At 37.7% G+C, this 20,069-nt stretch overlaps 1 protein-coding gene across 4 annotated transcripts in view; it reads right to left on the bottom strand.

Moving 5' to 3' along the window:
* Positions 1-20,069, bottom strand: part of PLD1 (phospholipase D1) — a 209,030-nt gene that overhangs the window by 9,177 nt on the left and 179,784 nt on the right. For all 4 annotated transcript variants that reach the window (XM_012736396.3, XM_012736400.3, XM_012736399.3 and 1 more), the window contains 3 exons: positions 15,847-15,981; positions 7,687-7,840; positions 608-725 (listed from right to left, as the gene is read on the bottom strand). In XM_012736396.3, coding sequence (XP_012591850.2) covers positions 608-725; positions 7,687-7,840; positions 15,847-15,981 — 407 coding nt within the window. The remainder of the gene's footprint in view (positions 1-607; positions 726-7,686; positions 7,841-15,846; positions 15,982-20,069) is intronic.

Genomic DNA, 20,069 nt, shown 5'->3' with positions numbered 1-20,069 from the left:
GCATCAAATGGAGCTGGTTTTAAAGCATCTTTCTAAAATTAGAGCTATCCAACAAAGGACGTGTCTCATTATTAATACACTTCATCATAAGAATGGATACTGTTTATTCTGTACTATGTGCTACATACATTTAGTAGACTACTCGTTATCCTCATAACCACCCTAGTGATATCCCTTCCAATTTATAAGTGAGGAAAGGGAGACTCAGAAAGTCAAATCACTATACACAGGTTATAACACCAGCAACCGGGTGAGCTGGGTTTAGCTCCAATTCATTTTTTGATCCTATTGTCTTCTCTTCTTTTTGCTACTAGAGATGTACAAAGGCCGGGTGAGTACATGCTGGGGATGTTCATGAGGGATTCCTGCATCAGATGAAAGACCAGCATGACACTAAAGTCTCTCCTACACCAAAGTCCATGATGCTCTTTGACTTTGTTTTTCAGCATCTACAAACAGGTATTTTACTACAACCTGGAAATGTATTGATTTTTTATGTTCATTAAGAATACTCTATAGTAATAATATGAAGAAACAATAATATTTTCTTATTTTTTTGTGTGTGATGAGATTCAATATGAAAAGGGAGGAAATATATGAGCCTCACCTTATCATAAATTGTAGCATTTCGAGCTGCTGTTGAAACCCACACCTCCTTGAAGAATCTGTCACTCACTGGATCCTGAATGTCCTCACTTGGGTCATCAAGATAGCCAAGGACAACCCTGAAACACAAGTGTCCCTCAGACTGAGTAACCAAGATAAAGCAGTTTGTTGCAGGCTACACACACACACACACACACACACACACACACACACACACATTCTAAGTTGCAAAACAAAACAACTGAAGTTGCTTTGATCCTTGAATGTTTTACCTGTTGGACAGACAGAAAGACCTTAATTTTGTCCTAAGAACATCCTGTAGTTTGGCCTAAGGTGGTCAGAACCTTGGAGATAGGACTAGCCCTCAAAACATAAGCCCTTTCCAAGGACTATGTCCTTAAATCCTTAACAACTCTGAAAAAGCAACGATTATTGTCTTCATTTTATGGATAAGGGAACTAAGACAAAGAGCGATTAAATAATACATTCAAGGTCATACAGCTGCTAAGTGGTAGATCTGGGACTCCAACCAGGACCAAATGACTCCCAATCCTGTGCTCCTAATCAGGACCTGGTCTTCTTTTCTTCCTTCCTTCTCTCATTCTCTGCTCCCCCCCCCCCATTTCCCTATCCCTTCCTTCCCCTTTTCTTCCCTTGGGCCAAGCACTATGCTGAACTCCAGGGTACAGAAATGAATAAGACAGACATGGAGCCTCTCTGCCTAGAGTTAAATTTGATGGGTGGGACCAAAAATGAATAAGTGATCACCCACAAATGGAATTAATTACAGTAGTGATAAATAATTCACATGCTTTAAGATCATGAGATGAGAGTGGTCAGGGAGAATTCTCCTTCACCATCTATTTACCTAACCCCACCTGCTATCTTTCAGGATTCAGTACAAGATCAGCTCTGTAGTACTTTTCATGGATCCATCTTCTCATCTATCCCAGTTAATCTTAGGAGATCTGAACGTTCTTCCTTTGTTCCCTACTATACTTTATGTATGCTTTGTTTTTATCAAAGCACTGACAATATTTTACACACTTTTTGTTTTTAATAGGCCCATCTCTCACTTCTAGAATGCAAATTCTTCAAGAGACCATGACATGGCTTCCCTCATATCCGCATACCCTCATGCCTGCCATAGAATAAGCCACATACTAGCTGTTGTCTGATGTTACACATACTAGATGTTACACAGATCATGTGTAAATAGGGGATTAGACAGAACAAAACATTCTCAAGCAAAGCAAGACACGTTTTAGAAGTGATATTTGAAAATTATAATAACCCTGTACTTATAGAAGCCATTAGATTTAAAAAGCACTTCCTGTGAGGTAGGCAAGACAGATGATTCCCCTTGTATAGATGAGAAACTAAGGTTTGGAGACACACCAGTAATTGAGCTTGAACTCAGAGTCCAGAGCTTTTTTCTCACATACCTGGTGGGTTCAAAGAATACTGAAAAGGCCTGTGCATACCGGAAAGAGCAGTGGGAAAACAGGCCTTGCAAGGGCTTTGGTTTTTACACTGAGTGAAATGGAGACTCACTGTGGACATCAGGGCAGAGGAACAACAGGATTTAGCTTATGAACTAAAATAACGGCTGCTATATTGAGAATAGACTGGGTGGGGAGGAGGGTTGAAACAGTGGGGCCAGTTAGCAGTTACTGCAGCCACCTGTGTGAGACACGATGGTGGCTCAGGCCTGAGTGGCAGTGGATATACAGGCAGTGCCAACAAGTTTTACTGACAGAGTGAATGTAGGGAGTGACAAAAAGTGAGGCATCCAAGATGACTGAAAGGTTTCTGTTGTGAGCAACTGGAAGAAGGTACAGCTGCAGTTGCCATTAGCTGAAATGGGGAATTCTGTGGGAAGAGCTGGGTTGTGGGAGAAGACCAGAAATTAATTCTGAGCCTGTTGAGAGTTCTATTAAAGATCCAAGTGATGCTGAGAATGCAGTTGGATAAATGGATCTGGAGTTGGGAGAGAAGGCTCGGTTAGAGATATAAATTTGAGAATTGTCCTCATCCATATGCTCATAAAGCCATATGTTTTTTACTGACTTCATCAAGGAGTGAGTATAGACGGGAAAGAGGATCAGGTGTACCCCAGTTGCAGGGGAGAGGAGGAGCAACCAGCTGCAGGGGGGTGTGGTATCTTGAATCCTACAAGGAGGCATGTCAAAGAGAACTGTATCAAATTCAGATTAGCATCGGCCATTGGATTTAACAACTGGACAGCATCACATCATGGCCCTCTTTGTATTTAAATAAACATAAGCAAATTTACATCATCATTCTTAATGGCTGCAGAGCTTCCTATCACATAAAGTTAATTTAACCAACCATTTTACTATGGACTTTTGGGGTGGTTTCCAATTTTTCATTATTAGGAGCAATGCTACCATGAACAGAATTTATTTATCATATACAATATGTTGTGAATTTCTATGATTATTAGGAGAAATTCTAGAATGAAAATTTTTGTATTGAAGAATATAAAAAATTACTCCAAGAAAGGCTATACCAACACAACAGTATTAACCATGCTTGCTCTTCCAGTCATCTCCAACATTATCAACTCTTTAAAAAGCTCAATTTGATAGAGATAAGAGGGCAACTCATTTTAGTTTTAATCTGCACTTTTTCCACTACATAAAAACGTTTTTTAAAAATGGGTCTGGTACCATGGGCTAACTAAGATTCTTGCATTTTTTAACCTCAAAATTCTATTTCTACTTCAAATAATACCTCCTTTAGACTATATGGGAGTAACTTTTAAAGAAAGATTTAAGGGATGATGATCTCACACAGATCCTGGCTGCTAATTGAGACCGAAAGCAAAATGTTATTGCTACAAATCTGAAAGATAGTGCAAGTGATGAAAATAAGTCAATTATAATAATACCTTTGATTTGGACCAGGTCTAAGGTGATGAAAATTAGGCAAAAAGGGTCTTTTTTGTGACTTGTCTTTTAAATTAGAGCAGGAGGAGAGTCAATGTGTCCACTAAGATATCAGTTAAAGGGCTTGTTTGCAGAAAAAGTATTTAAATTAGTCTATAATATGCAATACTTAACAAAAAAATATTTTCCCTGTCAGTATTTTAATTATAAGAAACTTATATTAAATTGCACAGTAAATAGAATATTTACTTTGGGTACTTTGGGTATTCTTTTAAGGATACTTAAAGTACTTTGGGTATTCTTTTAAGGATTAAAGTTTGAGAGAAAACTAGTTTAATTTTATTTTGATGTGTATAATGGCAATTATTTATATTTGTTTATTCATCACAAAAAGTGGGATACTAGGAAAATCACAAAAAATTATTTCTGTCTTTCCATTCCTCATATCTATCACTTTGAATGACTCTGAGCTCTACTTGTATAGATAATGGTTTCTGTTAAATGATGGTTATATCTGTAAAGTTTGGATAATTTTCTAGGACTTGAACTCATCAGCTCATAGCTGTGACATTCAGTGCAGTACTCTGATGGTTGATTCTGTCTCAATTTAGAATTGATTTCACATTGAGATGTGTCTCTCTATTTCTATTCAAAAATAGCCCAGATGGAAAATGGATTGAAGCTGCATTTTTTTCAACTGAGAAAGTGGCTGTGCTCTAAGCCGTAACATTTATCTCTGGGAACATTTCATAATAAAAAGAGGCTACAATTGACACAAAGTTTTTATGTGCTTTTTAATACATTTTCTGTGTTTGCCACTGGGGCACAGTGAAAATAGTTGTTTAAGAATAACTGCCTATTTAAGACAGTTTGAAAATTGCCAGGAAAAATAAAGTATTTAGGAATAAAATTTGCATGTAGTGTATAGGATCAACATAAAAGAAAAAAAATAAAAAAAGGAATGATTTACTGAAAAACAACCCTCCTCCCCCTCAATAATGAAGACCAAAGCTTTTTTGAAGAACAATAAAATAATTGAATAAATTGAAGTCCACACCTTTGTCTTCAACAGGATGACTCAATATTATAAAGATGTAAATTATTTTTATATTAATCTATAAATCCGCTATAATCCCAATAAAAAATATAATAAGGATTTGAGAGAACTTGGGTAAGTAATTAAAAGTTCATGTGAAGGAATTAATATTTATGAATAGCCAAGATTATTATGAAAAAGAATACTAATGGGGAAGCAGTATGGCAAAAAGAGTATTAAAATGCACAGCCACAGTAATTAAAATAGTATCACACTGGTGTGCAAGTACTCAGACTATCAATATAACAGAATAGAGAGACTAGAGATGGGTCAGAACATGTGGCAATTCAGTGTATCATGAAGAGGTTCTGCAGACTGGAGCTGCCAAGAACCCTACTGCACATCATACAGATCTGGATCAGCCGGTTAGTTGGGGGAACAAGTTACAGCCCCGGCTTCATTTCTTACATTAAAATAAACTACAGATGTTAAATGCAACAAGTAAAATCAAACAAGTACTAGAAGACAATATAAGTAAATGCTTGATCTTGTACTGGGGAAACTATTCTAAATATGCAAGAAAAGAGGAGAAAAACAAAGAATAAACAGATTTGATTAATAAGAATTGAAATATTTCCCCCAAATACTCTAAATATGATTAAAAGGCAAATGACAAAACAAATTTGCAACACATATGACAAATGAATGAGCATCCTACATATTGAAAGCACTTATAAATCATTAAAAGAAAGTTAAACATTCCAACATACTGGGTAAAGGGGGTGGGAGACCCGCAGCCTTCGGAGTTCAAAATTGTTCTTTTTTAAACACCAAAGGAAGCAAGAAAAGCTTCATCTTTCTCTCCTGCATCCCTTTTAATGGAAGGATTTGTTCTGTAAAATTTGGACTCAGTAAAAAGGCTACACTTACGGACCTAGAAGTCCACATGTGCCCTTTAGGCCATAGGTTCCCCACCCCATTTACAAATGAACAACTTACACGTGGCTAATAATAAACACATTCTTTTAAAAAAAACACCTCTAAAAATGCATATTAAAATAATGAAATTCTACTTGAAATCCAACAAATGGGCAAAGATTAAATAAAATAGTAGAACTCAGTAAAGATAGAAGGAATAAACCCTCTAAAACATTGCTAGTGATGTAATAAGAAGTTAGAGCACAGGCAGCTTCCGTAGTCTAAGGAAACAATTAAGAAGGTGAACAAGACAGTATTTACAAACATACCCATTTTTTTATATCAGCAAAAAAGTCTGCAAACAATGAGGTATTAGCTAATGGAATTATTGCATATACACACAATGAAATATGATGTTGCCATTAACATATGGAAGAATACTTAATGACATGGAAAATATGTGTAACATTATTTAAATAATAAAAAACACTATAGACCTGTGAGATTCTAATTTTTTTTAAATACAGTGTATTTATGTATATATGTATAGAGGAAAGTAGAATGATATGTATCAAATGTTTACATTGTTAGCACTGGGTGGTAGTATTATAGATGAATATAATCTTCTTAGTTTTCTGTATTTGCCAAATTTCTACAATAAAAATGTGTTAGAATCAAGAGCCTTCTACCTCTATAATCATTATTCATTTAAAAAGTTATATAGAAGCCCACCGTTTTAAACAGAATACTTAAGTTCTCAGGAAACTGAAAAGATACATGACACATATTTCCAGCTTACAGTAAAAAGGAAATATTTATTTCCATATATATTCTGCAGTAGGCAATCGATGGGCTGATTAGCAGGGTACTAATTTTAAATTCTCCCCTGCTAAATGAAACAAATTAACATTAGATGCTTCTTGAAATGTCAGTGGTTTGAAAATATTCTTACTGGCAAAACAGTTAATAACAAAGGCGGTAAATAAAGCAATAAAAGTTGCTAGAAGGTATTGACAGACAGATTTTGAGGGATGATGGATTTGCTGAGCTCCTTGGGCACAGAGCAGAAGGAATGTCTCTAGAACTGAAGCTTATGTTGGTCTCAGAAGCCAGAGTCTGGACTGGTAGGAATGAGGGAAATGGCCTCCACATTTCTAGCGAATAAAGTGCTCATTATGTGCCTGTCTGCAAGTGAGTCCATTTCCAAAGTGGATCATTAACACATAAAGGATCAAAATAACAGTGCTGCAGTGCCCTTCCCACATGGCATAACGCACTGCCTCCAACTATACCGGGGCCACCTGCTGGGTCTTACTGTAAGGGCCACACGGAATCACATCATGGCGCACATAGTTCTAGAATCATGAAATCGTGGACTTCCTGCAATGGCCTAAGAGTGGGAAAGTGGCCAGCGTGTTCCACAGAGAGTGGGGAGATCAGTGGGTCTGCAGTGAGCAAGGGAAAGAAGGAGAAAAGGTTTTGTTAGGAACAAGGATTTTACTTGTTCCGTGTTTACTTGTGAGCAGAGGAGCGCCATGATCTAGAAGGTTCAAGAAGGATCCCTCTGACTGCTGAGGAGAATAGACAACAGAGGCTGGGGACAATCAGAGTCCCAGCCCTAGAAATAACTAAATAACGCTTTACTGAAGGAAGGACTTATTTAGGGTCACAGAGCCTAAATGAGGCCAGCTTCCTAGCCCAGTGTGCTCTCTGCTTGACCACAGATTTGTTTAAAACTCACATCTTCTTGCCAAAGATCAGGGATCTTCCACATCTGGAGTCATCTTAAACCTGAGAACAGAAGTTCCTACATTTAAATTTGATACCAGTAGTCACTGGCATACTCCTTTAATAATGTTTATTATATTCTTCTATTACTGGAATTATTTTGATTTTTAAGATTGGACTCACTTTTAAAAACTTATATGGACACTAGATGGTTTGACCTGGTCTGGCTCTACATCAACTAATATATTTAAAATGCTAGTGTTTTCTATTGCACCTAAAAATAATAAAAAGCTATCAGAAATGTTCATGTACCACCCAAAGTTATTTCACATACTACTGGTGGTATATGTCACATATTCAGGGGGACACTATTTTAGACAAAGAAGAACCTGGATGGCACGTGTCTAAGGATCAGAGGGCAGGGCTGGGTCCCAGTGCCCGTGGCAGTGGAACTATGCCAAAGAGACACAGCTTTGAAGGGCTCACCTAAAGCACTGTAGTCGAAGAGCTTGGGCAAACCGGCCAGCTTGGTACTCTTCTCCATCCATTACTGAAGGGACCGTCTCTGTGTCCTGCACAATGACAGCCATTTCACTGTCACGCTTTCCCAGCAGGCTTCGATCATTTATGTTGGCAGAACCTATAAGGACAAAACAGTGAAACTAAACAACCTTCTTATTGTGGTAGACACCATTGATTGACCCCTCTACTCAGTTCTTCCTTGCCAACAAAACCCTAATTTTGTTCAGGTTATCTAAGGAAGATGTACTTTAGGGTGGTGGGGCCCTCCCTAACCCAAGGGTGAATCTCCATCAGTCTAAGCCAGCCATGGTAATTTCACTATTTTTCCCAGTGACTCGCTTAAGGATAGGCACTTCATGTGGTTCTAGTGAATGTGACATGAAGGAAAATCTTCGAGTGGCTCCTGAGAAAGTTTCTCCCCTTTGTGTAAAGGGTACACAAGAAATAGATGTTGTCTCTTCCAGTCTTTGGATATTTTGGCTTGAGGGGTTTGATGACATGATGTCCGGAGCTTTTGCAGCCATTTTGCAACCACTAGGGGACAAACAGACAAGCTGAAGATGGCAGAGCAGAAAGAAGGGTCTTCAACCCTTGAACTTTCTGACCTTTTGTTATGTGAAATTATATATTTTCCTTATTGTTTTACACACTTTTAGTTGAATTTTCTACCTTGTGGTGCAAAGGATTCTGATATAATCATCCAGCACTTAAAGAAAAGAGGCATGTTTACCTGTGCAGTAGAGAAGATGGCTTTGCTTTTACAGTTAAGGATCAGATTCCCTGTAGATTTTAACTTATAGTCATATAATTATGAATGCCAACACTCAAGAGTGCCTTCACAATCAATAGAGTGTAATCTCAAATACAGATTGTCGCTTGTGGCTTTGGGCTTTCCACTCTCTTGCCTCACTTGTGTAGCATGACAATAGCCTCTGTACCAACTTCTCTCCATTCTATTTTTAAATCCAAATGAGGAGAGAATGTTGACTTTCACATGTGAAGGGCACATATTTTACTATTAGTTCAACCTGTGCTTTCTGCAATTCTCTGCCGTGGATTCAGAAACCCCGTCACGTTTTCTGTATTAATCAGTGAGGCTTCACGCTTTGAATCCTTCGGGCGTCCTACAAACTACAGAAGAGGCCTGGGTCTTTTCTTCTTGCTCCTCTTGCCCTAGTCACACACTCCGCTGCTTCTGCAGAGGTGGGGCAGAGGGGTCGGGCTGGGCAGGTGTGCTGGTGGCCCTGTGACTCGGGCAGCCAGAGCTGTAGGTGATGGCAGCCCTGCCGTGAGCCCAAGTGGTGAGAGTTTCAGAAAAATCTGCCCTTTCTGGAAGAGACTTTACTTCCATTTGCCCGGATATTATCATATAGCTAACATGCAAATCTATGATGACTACGGATGTGAATGGTGCCTCATGGTGGCCCGGGGTGACAGAGAAAGGAAGGCGCACCCTACAGAAACGTGGGAGGGCTATTGGAGTGCTGTATTGAAATGCTTTGTTTTGTTAGCAAATCATCCCTTATAAAATACACTTACATTTTGGTTATGCTATAAAATTTGCAGCTAAATCTTTGAGCTTGACAGTTGGCCTAGTGTTAACCTGGACAATTCACTTAATCTTTCTCAGCTTTAATATGATCTTTCATAAAGTAAGAAAATAATATAGACCTTGTAGGGTTGTTCTGGCAAATAAGACCACGTGAAAACACTGATCTATAAACTGCTCTACGAATGTTAATTATTGGCATTATTATCACCTACTTATTAACTCTATAGTATCTGCGCCAGAGAACAGTGCCATGGGAAGCAACAATTTGCTGGAATGCAGCATTCGCATCAAAGAAGTCTCCTTTCCGGCTAAATCACGCCAAATGCGCACTGTGAGAACTGTAAGAATCAAGTCCCCATAGCGCTGCTTTAGGGCGTCACTACCCCCTGGCCCCAGCAGAGGCCGCTGTCAGGCGGAGCTGCTGGGCCGGGCGGACGTGGCTGCTCGGTTCACCGGCAGGAGAACTAGGGAAGTGAGCTCGCCTGGAGGAAGGAAGGCTCCTGCACACACACACACACACACACACACACACACACACACACACACACACACACACACACACACACACACACACACGCGCGCGCGCAGGAGCCCCTAACCCCCTCCCACCACGGTGGGCCCCCACACTCCGGAGGGGAGGGATACATTCCTGGCATTCTTGGCAACCTGAGCTGGAATTCTTAGAGAAAGGGTAATCCCCCTTCTTTAGAGGCCAGTCTGTAGTTTCCCAGAGCACTGACTCTCAACCACCCTGGATAAGTGAGTTGGCTACTATTGCATAGGAGTGTGAAGAAAGGGATGAAAAAAAATTTTAGATGAATTGAATAAATGAGACACTGACAATAAGATATTGATGGATATAAATGCTACCTCCATTCTTGTTGTTAAATGTTCCTGTGTTCCGAAAATCAAATTCAGAACAGCAGCTACAGTATTACCCTATCTTTACATAACATATGAGGAAGATGAGAGAGCAAGAGATCTAGAAAGATACACACTGAACTGTTAACAATGGTAGGTGCCTTCCAGTGAAGAGAGAGGGGGAAATGAGGGGAACTTTGAGCTTTTGCTTTATGTACATCCTTAGAGTTAGGATATATTGTTTACAACCAATATATGTATTGTATTCACATATTACTTTTTATAGTAACTGCACAGTACAGTTTACAAAAAAAGTGGTCTGATCATTTAAAACTACTGAGTTTTTAGAAAATGATCTATTCTGACTCTGCTGTTAGGAAACTTTTTAAAAATTGTGAAATGTAGCAAAACACAAAAGAGTGTATAAAAACATATATGCACGATTTCGACAATAATGAAATAAACATCACTGAATTTATGACCTAGGCTGAAGACAATGTTACCACATCCCAGAAGGCCTCCAGCACCTCCCCATGCAGACCATTTCCTGACCCAGAGGGAGACTTTGTGGTGAACGCTGTGTTCACCATGCTCTGCATGTTTTCCTAAACAAAAGATAATTTACTTCTAACTTTTTAATTTATGTAAGTAAATAATATAGCATATAATCTTTTGAGAGTTTTTCATTTAGTATTATGTCTTCGGGATTTATCTGTGCATAATTGTAACACATTTATTTTCCTTGAATAAACACACCAGGGATTTATTTATTCATTCTACTATTGATGGATGTTTGGGTTGCTTCCAGAGTTTTGCTGTGGCGCACATTTCTGCTCTACACACTTGAATATTTGTTTCTTGGCATACACATGTGAGAGTTTACCTCGGCTCCGCATGCAGTAGACTGCTGGTTTACTAGGTAAGGCCAGAATGTTCTCCAAAGTGGTTTCCAACTTATACTCCCACCAGCAGTGGAGGGGAGTCTATTGTTCCACAGCCTTGCTAATACCTAGATTGCCCAATTTTTTAATTTTTGCCAGTCTGGTATTTTTAAAAACTCTTATTTGTCTAATTGTTATATTAACAAGAATTAACATTTTTTTCATATGTTTATGGGCCTTGGGTATGTTTTCCTTGGTAAAGTTTCCATACAATTGCTTTGCCTATTTTTTCTTTGGATATTTGTCTTTTCTTATTGATTTATAGGAGTCCTTTATGTATTCTGAGTATTAAATGTGTTGCAAATATCTGCTTTCAGTTTGTGGTTTATCTTTTTATTCTCTTTATGGTATCTTTTAATGAATAAAGTTCTGAATTTTAATAGTTAGATTTATCTTTCTTTTCCTTTGTGGTTTGTATTCTTTTGATGTGTCTTGTTTAAGAAATTGTGAATGCTTCTGTGGTAGGCAGAATAGTAGCCTCCAAAGATGTCCATGTCCTAATCTCTGAAACCTATGGCCATGGCGTGTGGGCAGCCTCTGGAAGCCGGAAAAGGCAAGGAAATGGACAATCCCTACGGGCCCCTGAAAAGAATGTGTCAGCTCTCCTGACACCCCGATTTTGGCCCAGTGAGAACGCATGTAATCTACAGAAGTGTCAGATAATAAATTTGTATATTTGTAAACCACTAAGTTTGGGGTCATTTGTTACAACAGTAATAGAAAACTAACATACCAACTCTACCCTGTTTTAGTTTATCTATTTTAAAGGAAACTCTCCTGTTGAGTCCACTGGGCTACTCCGCAGTTTCCACTTAACTTGTGTTCCCTGTGCTACCAGAATAGAAGTTCTCAGCTCTGACTACACATTAGCATTACCTAGGAAGCTTTAAAAACTGATAACAAAAACAAAAATCCCCCATTGTCCAGGCCCCAAATGAGACCAATAAGATCAAAACTTCTGGAAGTAGGAACCAGGCATTGGTGTACCACTCTGCCGGTGTATCTACCATTAATTCATCTTTTTGTTTTGATCCAATTAAAAGTAAATTTGCAGACATGAAGAAACTTCCCACTAAATTATAATTAAATATATATTTAAAGCTCCCCAGGAGCCAGAGTTGAAACCCACAGGACTAGAACATTTTAGAATAAACACAATCCTTCTTTACTGGGGCAGCCTCTCAACTATAGACCTTCACGTGCGACACTCAAGCCTGCCCTTTATATACTGACATTCGTGACCTCTACATAGCTTCCCCATCCACACACCCTCCCTGATGGTCTGGGGACCGTCTCCCTCTGTTTGACAATACCCATCCCAGTGTTTCAGGTGTCAGGTGGAGGGAGTAGCTGCCTCTCCTGCAGCCCTTGAGCTCTGGAGGGGGTGGGGGGGCAGTGGCACTGTTTCTTTCATGTTTTGCATCTCCCTGTTGGGCTTTGCTGTGGATTAGTGAACATTAAAAACAACTGCTTCAGTTAGTCAACAAGGTAGACTATAGTTTTATTTAAAGTGTAGTTTTCATTTGTCTAGGATAGCAAATAAATGTTAGTTTGGTTAAGTGCTAAAATTGAGATGAGTTAGAAAACTGGATGTGGTCACAGATTTCATGACCAGCCAGATTACGCAGGGCAACAGGTAATTAAAGCTCCGCACAAAAGAGATCTTCAACGTGAGAAAACAAATATTTCCTCATGAGGAAATGCACGAGGATGAACAATTAGTCATCTTTCTCATGTCAATTACTGAATAATTTGGGCACAAGTTTGCCATGCTAGAAAAAATAATCACAGGTTACGTTAACCTCCTTTAACACCGTAGAAATATTCTCAGCCTAACTACTCAAACTCCTCTCTGAACATTTAATTTAATTTAATTTAATTTAATTTTTTGAGACAGAGTCTTACTTTGTTGCCCAGGCTAGAGTGAGTGCCATGGCATCTGCCTAGCTCACAGCAACCTCAAACTCCTGGGCTCAGGCAGGAGCCCCCTTCCCTTCCCTTCCCTTCCCTTCCCTTCCCTTCCCTTCCCTTCCCTTCCCTTCCCTCTCCTCCCCTCCCCTCCCCTCCCCTCCCCTCCCCTCCCCTCCCCTCCCCTCCCCTCCCCTCCCCTCCCCTCCCCTCCCCATTTTTTTTCCTTTACCAAGGACAATGTGCCTTAAAGAACAGATTTCTCCCAAGAAAAATATAAAGATTCTTTTGTTCTTTTTAATCTCTGTGGAAACTCTAAAAGTAAGCAGGTTTATTGTTGCTTCCCCAACACAACCACCTTGTTTAAGTTCATAACACAGAGAACAATGTTTAAAATTCTCAGAGAGGGCCGGGCGTGGTCCTCCTGCCTCGGCCTCCCAAGTAGCTGGGACTACAGGAATGCACCACCACGCCTGGCTAATTTTTTCTATATTTTTAGTTGGCCAATTAATTTCTATTTTTAGTAGAGACAGGGTCTTGCTTTTGCTCAGGCTGGTTTCTAACTCCTTGACCTTTAGCAATCCACCGCCTCGGCCTACCAGAGTGCTAGGATTACAGGCGTGAGAGACCACACCCGGCCCTCTCTGAGAATTTTAAACATTGTTCTCTGTGTTATGAACTTAAACAAGGGGAGGGGAGGGGAGGGGAGGGGAGGGGAGGGGAGGGGAGGGAAGGACTATAGCCTCTTAATACTAGCAAGTAAGACCTCTTCATATTCCCAGGCCACATCTGCAGTTTCAAGATAGTGGATATGAATAGTGTCTCAAATTGATCAATTATTGCTAGCCAAAATAAACTGTAGCCTTTGAGGGTCCAGAGTTCTTTCTAGAAAATAAGTCCATTAAATAACTGAACAAACCTATTTAACTGTTTGCTCTGTTGCTGAAAACTATTTTGCATTTATACTTTACATAAAGCAGGCTGAAAGTCAAAATGACCTTTCAAAGGAAAATATTTACATCTGTCAATTTTGACTTTGAGTTCTGAAATCTTGTTGAAGAGACCAACTGAATTTTACTTGGCTTTGTTTGTTTATTTTTCCATTTCGGCAAACATCAATATTTTTTCTTTTCTACCATCATTGCCAAATTTAATATAAAAATGTTCTGAGGTTGGCTTTTGAAGAGCAAGGCTGCAGTAGCCTGGGGGAAATAAGAGATACCTTGTACACTGAAGCCCCAAAAAGCTTCAATTCCTGTTTGAGAAAAAAATCAAAGAACAAGATATTTTTCTTAAATGCCTTATTCAAGTATTAAAAGAATGTGTGTGTGTGTGTGCCTTTCTCTTTCACCATTCCGTCGTCTATACATCTTCTGGCTTCAGAATTCTTTTTCTTTTTTTTTTAAAGTCATATTCCAGATAAGGCAATCTCATCACTCCTGGATAGATTTTTTTCTTTTCTCAGTGGAGGATAGAGATCATATATATTGCCAATATATTCAACATGCTCTATAATATTTAGTTTCTTAAAGATTAGGAAAGTATCTTATGATAGCTGAGAAACTACATTTTATTTAAAACAGATGAGCAGAATTCCCAACAGTGGGACACATCCTATCTCTAGGTAACATGCCCCCAACCTGGTTAGCTCATATATCTGGCTGGTTATTAATACTCTGTTTTTCATCTTGGACTTCTAGTGTTCATTTTACCCAATAGTAGAAGGCAAAACAATTCAATGATGAAAATATGAAGTTTTCCATGTGTATAAAAGAATGAAGCTGAGCATCATCTTTCCGGTCAAGTTAATCTAATCTGGATAGAATGTATAACCAGTAACTCTCCCGAATCTGTCAGTGGGGAAAGGCTTTGGAGAAACCTTCTGTGATCCTTGACAATCCTGTGACCTTGTACAGAGCTGCATTCTATCATTAATACACAATTCTCTCAACCACACACGTATCAACAAAGCCGGACTGCTCTACATCCTGATTAACACCCAAAACATAGATGTTAGGAAAAATAACGGTCAGCATAGAGACAGTGTTTTTACCCGCTTCGGTCCGGTGCTCACCGGCCGCGACACCTTGCCCGCAGCCGGCACTCACAGTCCGCATGATAGTTTGTGCTGTGCGTTTTGCTCTTGTGTGATGAGAAAAGCTTTAAAGCACTGAAAGCTTGTTTTACTTTACAGGCAGCTTTACTCGTAATGTAAATCAGAATAGTTAACATATACATACATGTTTTTATTATGTTATTTTTAAGTGTTCACAATTTTATTTTTATAAATGAAAAATTAGAAAAGTCATATCACGGCTGTTGGCTACAGTCGACATGAGCGTTCATCTGTGGCTGTTGACTATAGTCAATGCTGGCACCAAAGTGGTTAATATCCTTCTGATTTGACTTTTGCACACCTTCAGGTTTGCGGTAATGTTTAGGTGGTTAGGTGGACATGGTGTAAACACATACAAATGGCCACAAGATACTTGCTTATGACACATTTTCCCTCTCCATCTCTGCCCCCTCCTCAATCCCTGAAACCTAGCCACTTGGATTCAAAATGAAAATACAGGAACAAGAAAGAATTGCTGAGATCAGGCAAATCACTGCACTGCTGGGTTAACTTGCTGCCTCTAGATCCTGTGATTTGCAGAGTCCATTTAATGCCTCTGTCTTCTTCATAGGTAAAAACGGGTTAGAAATGAAGTAAGAGAAAATGATGCTTCAGGAGTGGTTTAGATACTGTGTTATTGTCTCTCTCAGCTGCAAAGGAAGCTTGGGAGGAACTGCAGCAGAGATTTTTGCATGGGGTGAGTCAGCTGGCAAGGAATACAATTATGGACCATATACTGTACTTACCAATAATAACTGTGTTGTCATCAGCAATTAACAACTTGCTGTGGACATAGATAAGCTCCGTGACAAGGTTTCCTTCAAGCTCTGCATGTGTTCTGAGACCACAGAATGATATGTAATTTATCCACTGATTACCAACTGTAAATTAATAAAGAAATTACTAAAATTAATATGGCTGAGCTCAATAAAGGCACATTAAATTTTGTTTGTTCAAAACAAATATACTACTTAAACAGGCTATTCAGAATAAATTGCGTATTATAGATATACATTTTTAATTTCAGAATTTACCCAGGATATAATTTTGCTAGCCAAATTTTATATTGTTAATCTGGATGGCTATACATTTTTTAAAAAAATCACATTAAAGTGCTTTGTATCTTCTCTTTGCTGAGGAAATCCCAAAAGGTATTCAAATATGAACATTTTATTTTAATGATTTGGTGAGTAACTGCAGAGTGAGGGGTAAAGCTCAGCCAGAATGGATAAACGAAGACTTCAGTGTGATACTTGCTTCTTAGTTGACACCTGCTCAGGTTTCATTCAGATGCAAGGTGTGTGCCAAAGCCACCTGATGCATACATAATTTGTAGCACATTCAGTCCTAAGCAGCAATAAATTGTACAGCTTTGGGTAAATAAAAATGTTGGCAATTAAAAACCCCTCTTCCTTCTAGATTATTAAAATTAGGAAATGAAAAAATCCTTACTACATTTGACTTGGGAGAATTGTATTCAGAGCGAAGCAGCACCAGGTTTGTACTTTAAAATATTGCCTTCTCATCTCATCATGTGAAGGCCATTCATATGATGAGAAGAAATGCATTCCATACCAAGCCAATCCAAAATCATTTCCCTGGTGTGAGTGTTAGTCACAGGATTTTATGGTCCCATACCCACACAGCAGTTGTCCCAGACAAGCAAAGTCTGATACTAAGAATAAATGGAGTGGAACCAAACCATCACAAATTCTAATGGAAAGAGTATATATCTTTTTTTTTTCTTTAAGAGAATTTGAAGCATACTAATAGAAGCAATGGTATTTCATGTTCCATTTACTGAAGTTTCCATTTATTACCGATGTTTTCTATTTTGCTATTGATGTTATTCAGTGTTTCTATTAAGTTTGGATATCTTGGAAAGAAATTTGTTCATAGGTTATATAAAGAGATTCCTCCTTTTAAACTCTTCCCTTATATAGATTAGTGATCTTATATAGTTCTATTTAACCAGAGTTGATATGCTGGTGTACTAAAGCACCATGTGTAAGAGATGCACTTCTAAAATGTTTCATGTAAGTGAGATTTTTGCAATAAATTTCTTCCCCCATTTGTTAATGTTACATTGGAAAGATGCTTCATCTAAAGCAGCACCTCCTTTTAAAAATCTTTTCTGGTCCATTCCCTCTTTTAAGCCTCTCAAGTGCATATAATTCCTGGAAAATATTTCTAATGTAATGCCTAATATTTTACAAATATTTATGTAATTCTCAATTTCTCCTACTGTTGTACAGAAACTGTGTCTTACACATCTTGGTATCCTCATCCTTGCATAATGCTAAAAAAAGTTGAATAAATGAGTGAATGGATCAATGGACAACTATTTAAGTAGCAGATAATATTTTAGCTTTTAGTTTCTTCATATCATCTACTTTCCTACAGCTGGCTCTTGATCTAGAATCTATAATTTTAAGACACAAAGCAGCTTTTTAAAGGAATCATGGAGCAAACCCTGTACTAACATAAACAGGCTCTGCAGTAATTTCCCACTAAAAATTCACACTGAATATAGTAGACCACTGGTTCTCAGTGTGCATAAGGACCACCTCTACGGGACTTGTTAAAAGCAGATTCCTATGACCCCTCCCAGAATTCTGATTTAGCAGAAATCAATTTGATAAATACCTTAGAGGATATTGTTTTTGAATGACACTGCCAAAGACCTTTGGTATTTGTAGATTTAAGATTAGTAATATACATTAAGAAAACTAATGTATCATGATCAAGTGAGATGCATTCCAGGGGTGCAAGTCTACTCAATATGAGGAAATATATTATAAGACATCATATTGATCAATCTAAGGAGAAAAATCATATGATTATCTCAACAGATGCTAAAAAGCTTTTGACACAATTTAGTATCCATTCCTGATAAAAGCAATAAAGAAACTAGGAAATGATGAATACATGCTTAAAATATATAATACATGTATTATATATGTGTATGATATAAGAATATGTGTGTGTGCATGTATTTAATATCTTCAATACTATTTTATATTGCCTTGGAGGTATCAACCAATACTGTTAGACAAGAGAAATTATATAAGTGAAACCACCTCCATTTGTAAATATTATGATAGTATAACCTAGAGAATCAATGATAAAATTATATCAAACAATACAAGAATTAAGTACAGTAACAGGATATAAATTAACATTTATAGCCTTCATACACACAAATAACCACTTAGAGAATATAAACACAGACAAAGACCCATTTACAATGGCAACTAAGAAGATAAAATGCTTAAACTTAATAGCATATGTGCAAAACTTTTATAAAGAAACATTTAAAACACTATCAAGATACAAGAATAGACTTGAACAAATGGAAAAGAAATCTCATGTTCTAGGATAGGACAATTCAACATTAAAAAGATGTCAACTCTTCCTAGGTTAATTTATAAATTTAATGTGATCTCAGTAAAAATACCAACAAGGTTTTATAGAGTTATACTCCATAGTGATATTATAGTTCATATGGAAAAGTAAACATGCAAGAATAACTAGGAAGGGGAAAGTTATAAGGGGGTATTAGCCATATCAGATATTAATACATACTATAAAGTCTGTAAAATGAGAGCAGTGCAGATATGGCACATATATAGACAAATAAACCAGAGAATGGAATAGAAAGTCCAAAAAGGGACTCAAGTGCATGTAGAAATTTTGTATGTGATAAAGACAGCATATGAATGGCTAGGACAAGGATTTTTAAATAAAATGTGCTAGTACAATTGCATCGACACTTGAAAAAGACAAAACTCCAAGAGCTTTATCAATAATAAACTCCAAATGAATCAGAGATAGAAATGCATACATATGACATCAGACAAATGTTGGAAGGAAATAATGTGAATTTCTGTGTATCCTAAATGTAGGGAAGACTTTGTAACTATCCAGAAGCAACAATAGAAAAGATTGATAATATTGGCTAGATTGAAACAAAAACAATTTGTTTGCATGACACAAAACACTGTAAACAAAAGCAAAAGGCAAGAGACAAACTGGCTGAAAGTATGTGCAGTATATATCACAGTTAAAAAGGTAAGAGTCCTAACATATAAAGAAATCAATAATTGAAGGGAAAAAGAGATAAATAGCTTGATAGAAAAATGGGCAAAAGACATAAACAGACAATTCACACACACAAAAGATACATTTGAAAAGATATTCGTCCTTGTAATAATAAAATACAAATTAAAACTACACTGAGAAACGACTTCTTACCTATGAGACTGGCAAAATAGTAAATATAAACAGTAGAACAACGTACCCTGTTAGTGAGATTGTGAAGTAAGCTTTCTCATAAATTGGTGATGAAAATGTAAATTGGTACGAATTATTTAGATGGTCAGTTGGCAACCTAACAAAGCTCCTTATGTGTTTACCTCTTAACTCAGCAATCCCATTCTATAAATTTATCCTAAATATACAACTCCACCCCCTTGATACGAAGCAGGATATTTATATAGACTCAACATGTTTTCCAGCAAAATACTTATTAATTACAAAGGGAAAATAGAAGCTTTACAGTGAGGAACTCTAGCAGACATCACCTTTGCCAAGTGAATCAAAGTTAATATAACCAGTAATATTAACAAATCAACATTATATTCCTCCTGATATGATGTACTAAGAAGAACACAACATCACTTTTTTGATATTCCTGCCCAAAATACATAACCTGAATCTATTCAGTTACTCTGTAGAATATACTTCAATTTGGGTGTGTCCAATTGAGACAGAGTAGTCAGAGGGCCTCTCAGTCCATACCTACTTCCCACTCATCCTTGGCTATGCAGAAACTCTTATGAAGTGATACCATCTTTATTTCTTTGTGAAAAAATGGCCCTGGGAAGAAAACTAACAGTTAGTACCAATAACAGATGTGAAAGAAAGATGATAACAGTTCCTGGCCAGAAAGTGAACATTTTGGATGAAT

Source organism: Microcebus murinus, chromosome 1 (genome assembly GCF_040939455.1).
Source record: "Microcebus murinus isolate Inina chromosome 1, M.murinus_Inina_mat1.0, whole genome shotgun sequence".
Taxonomy (NCBI): Eukaryota; Metazoa; Chordata; class Mammalia; order Primates; family Cheirogaleidae; genus Microcebus; species Microcebus murinus.
The sequence above is the reverse complement of the archived record's forward strand: the minus strand, read 5'-3'. Positions and strand labels throughout refer to the sequence as shown.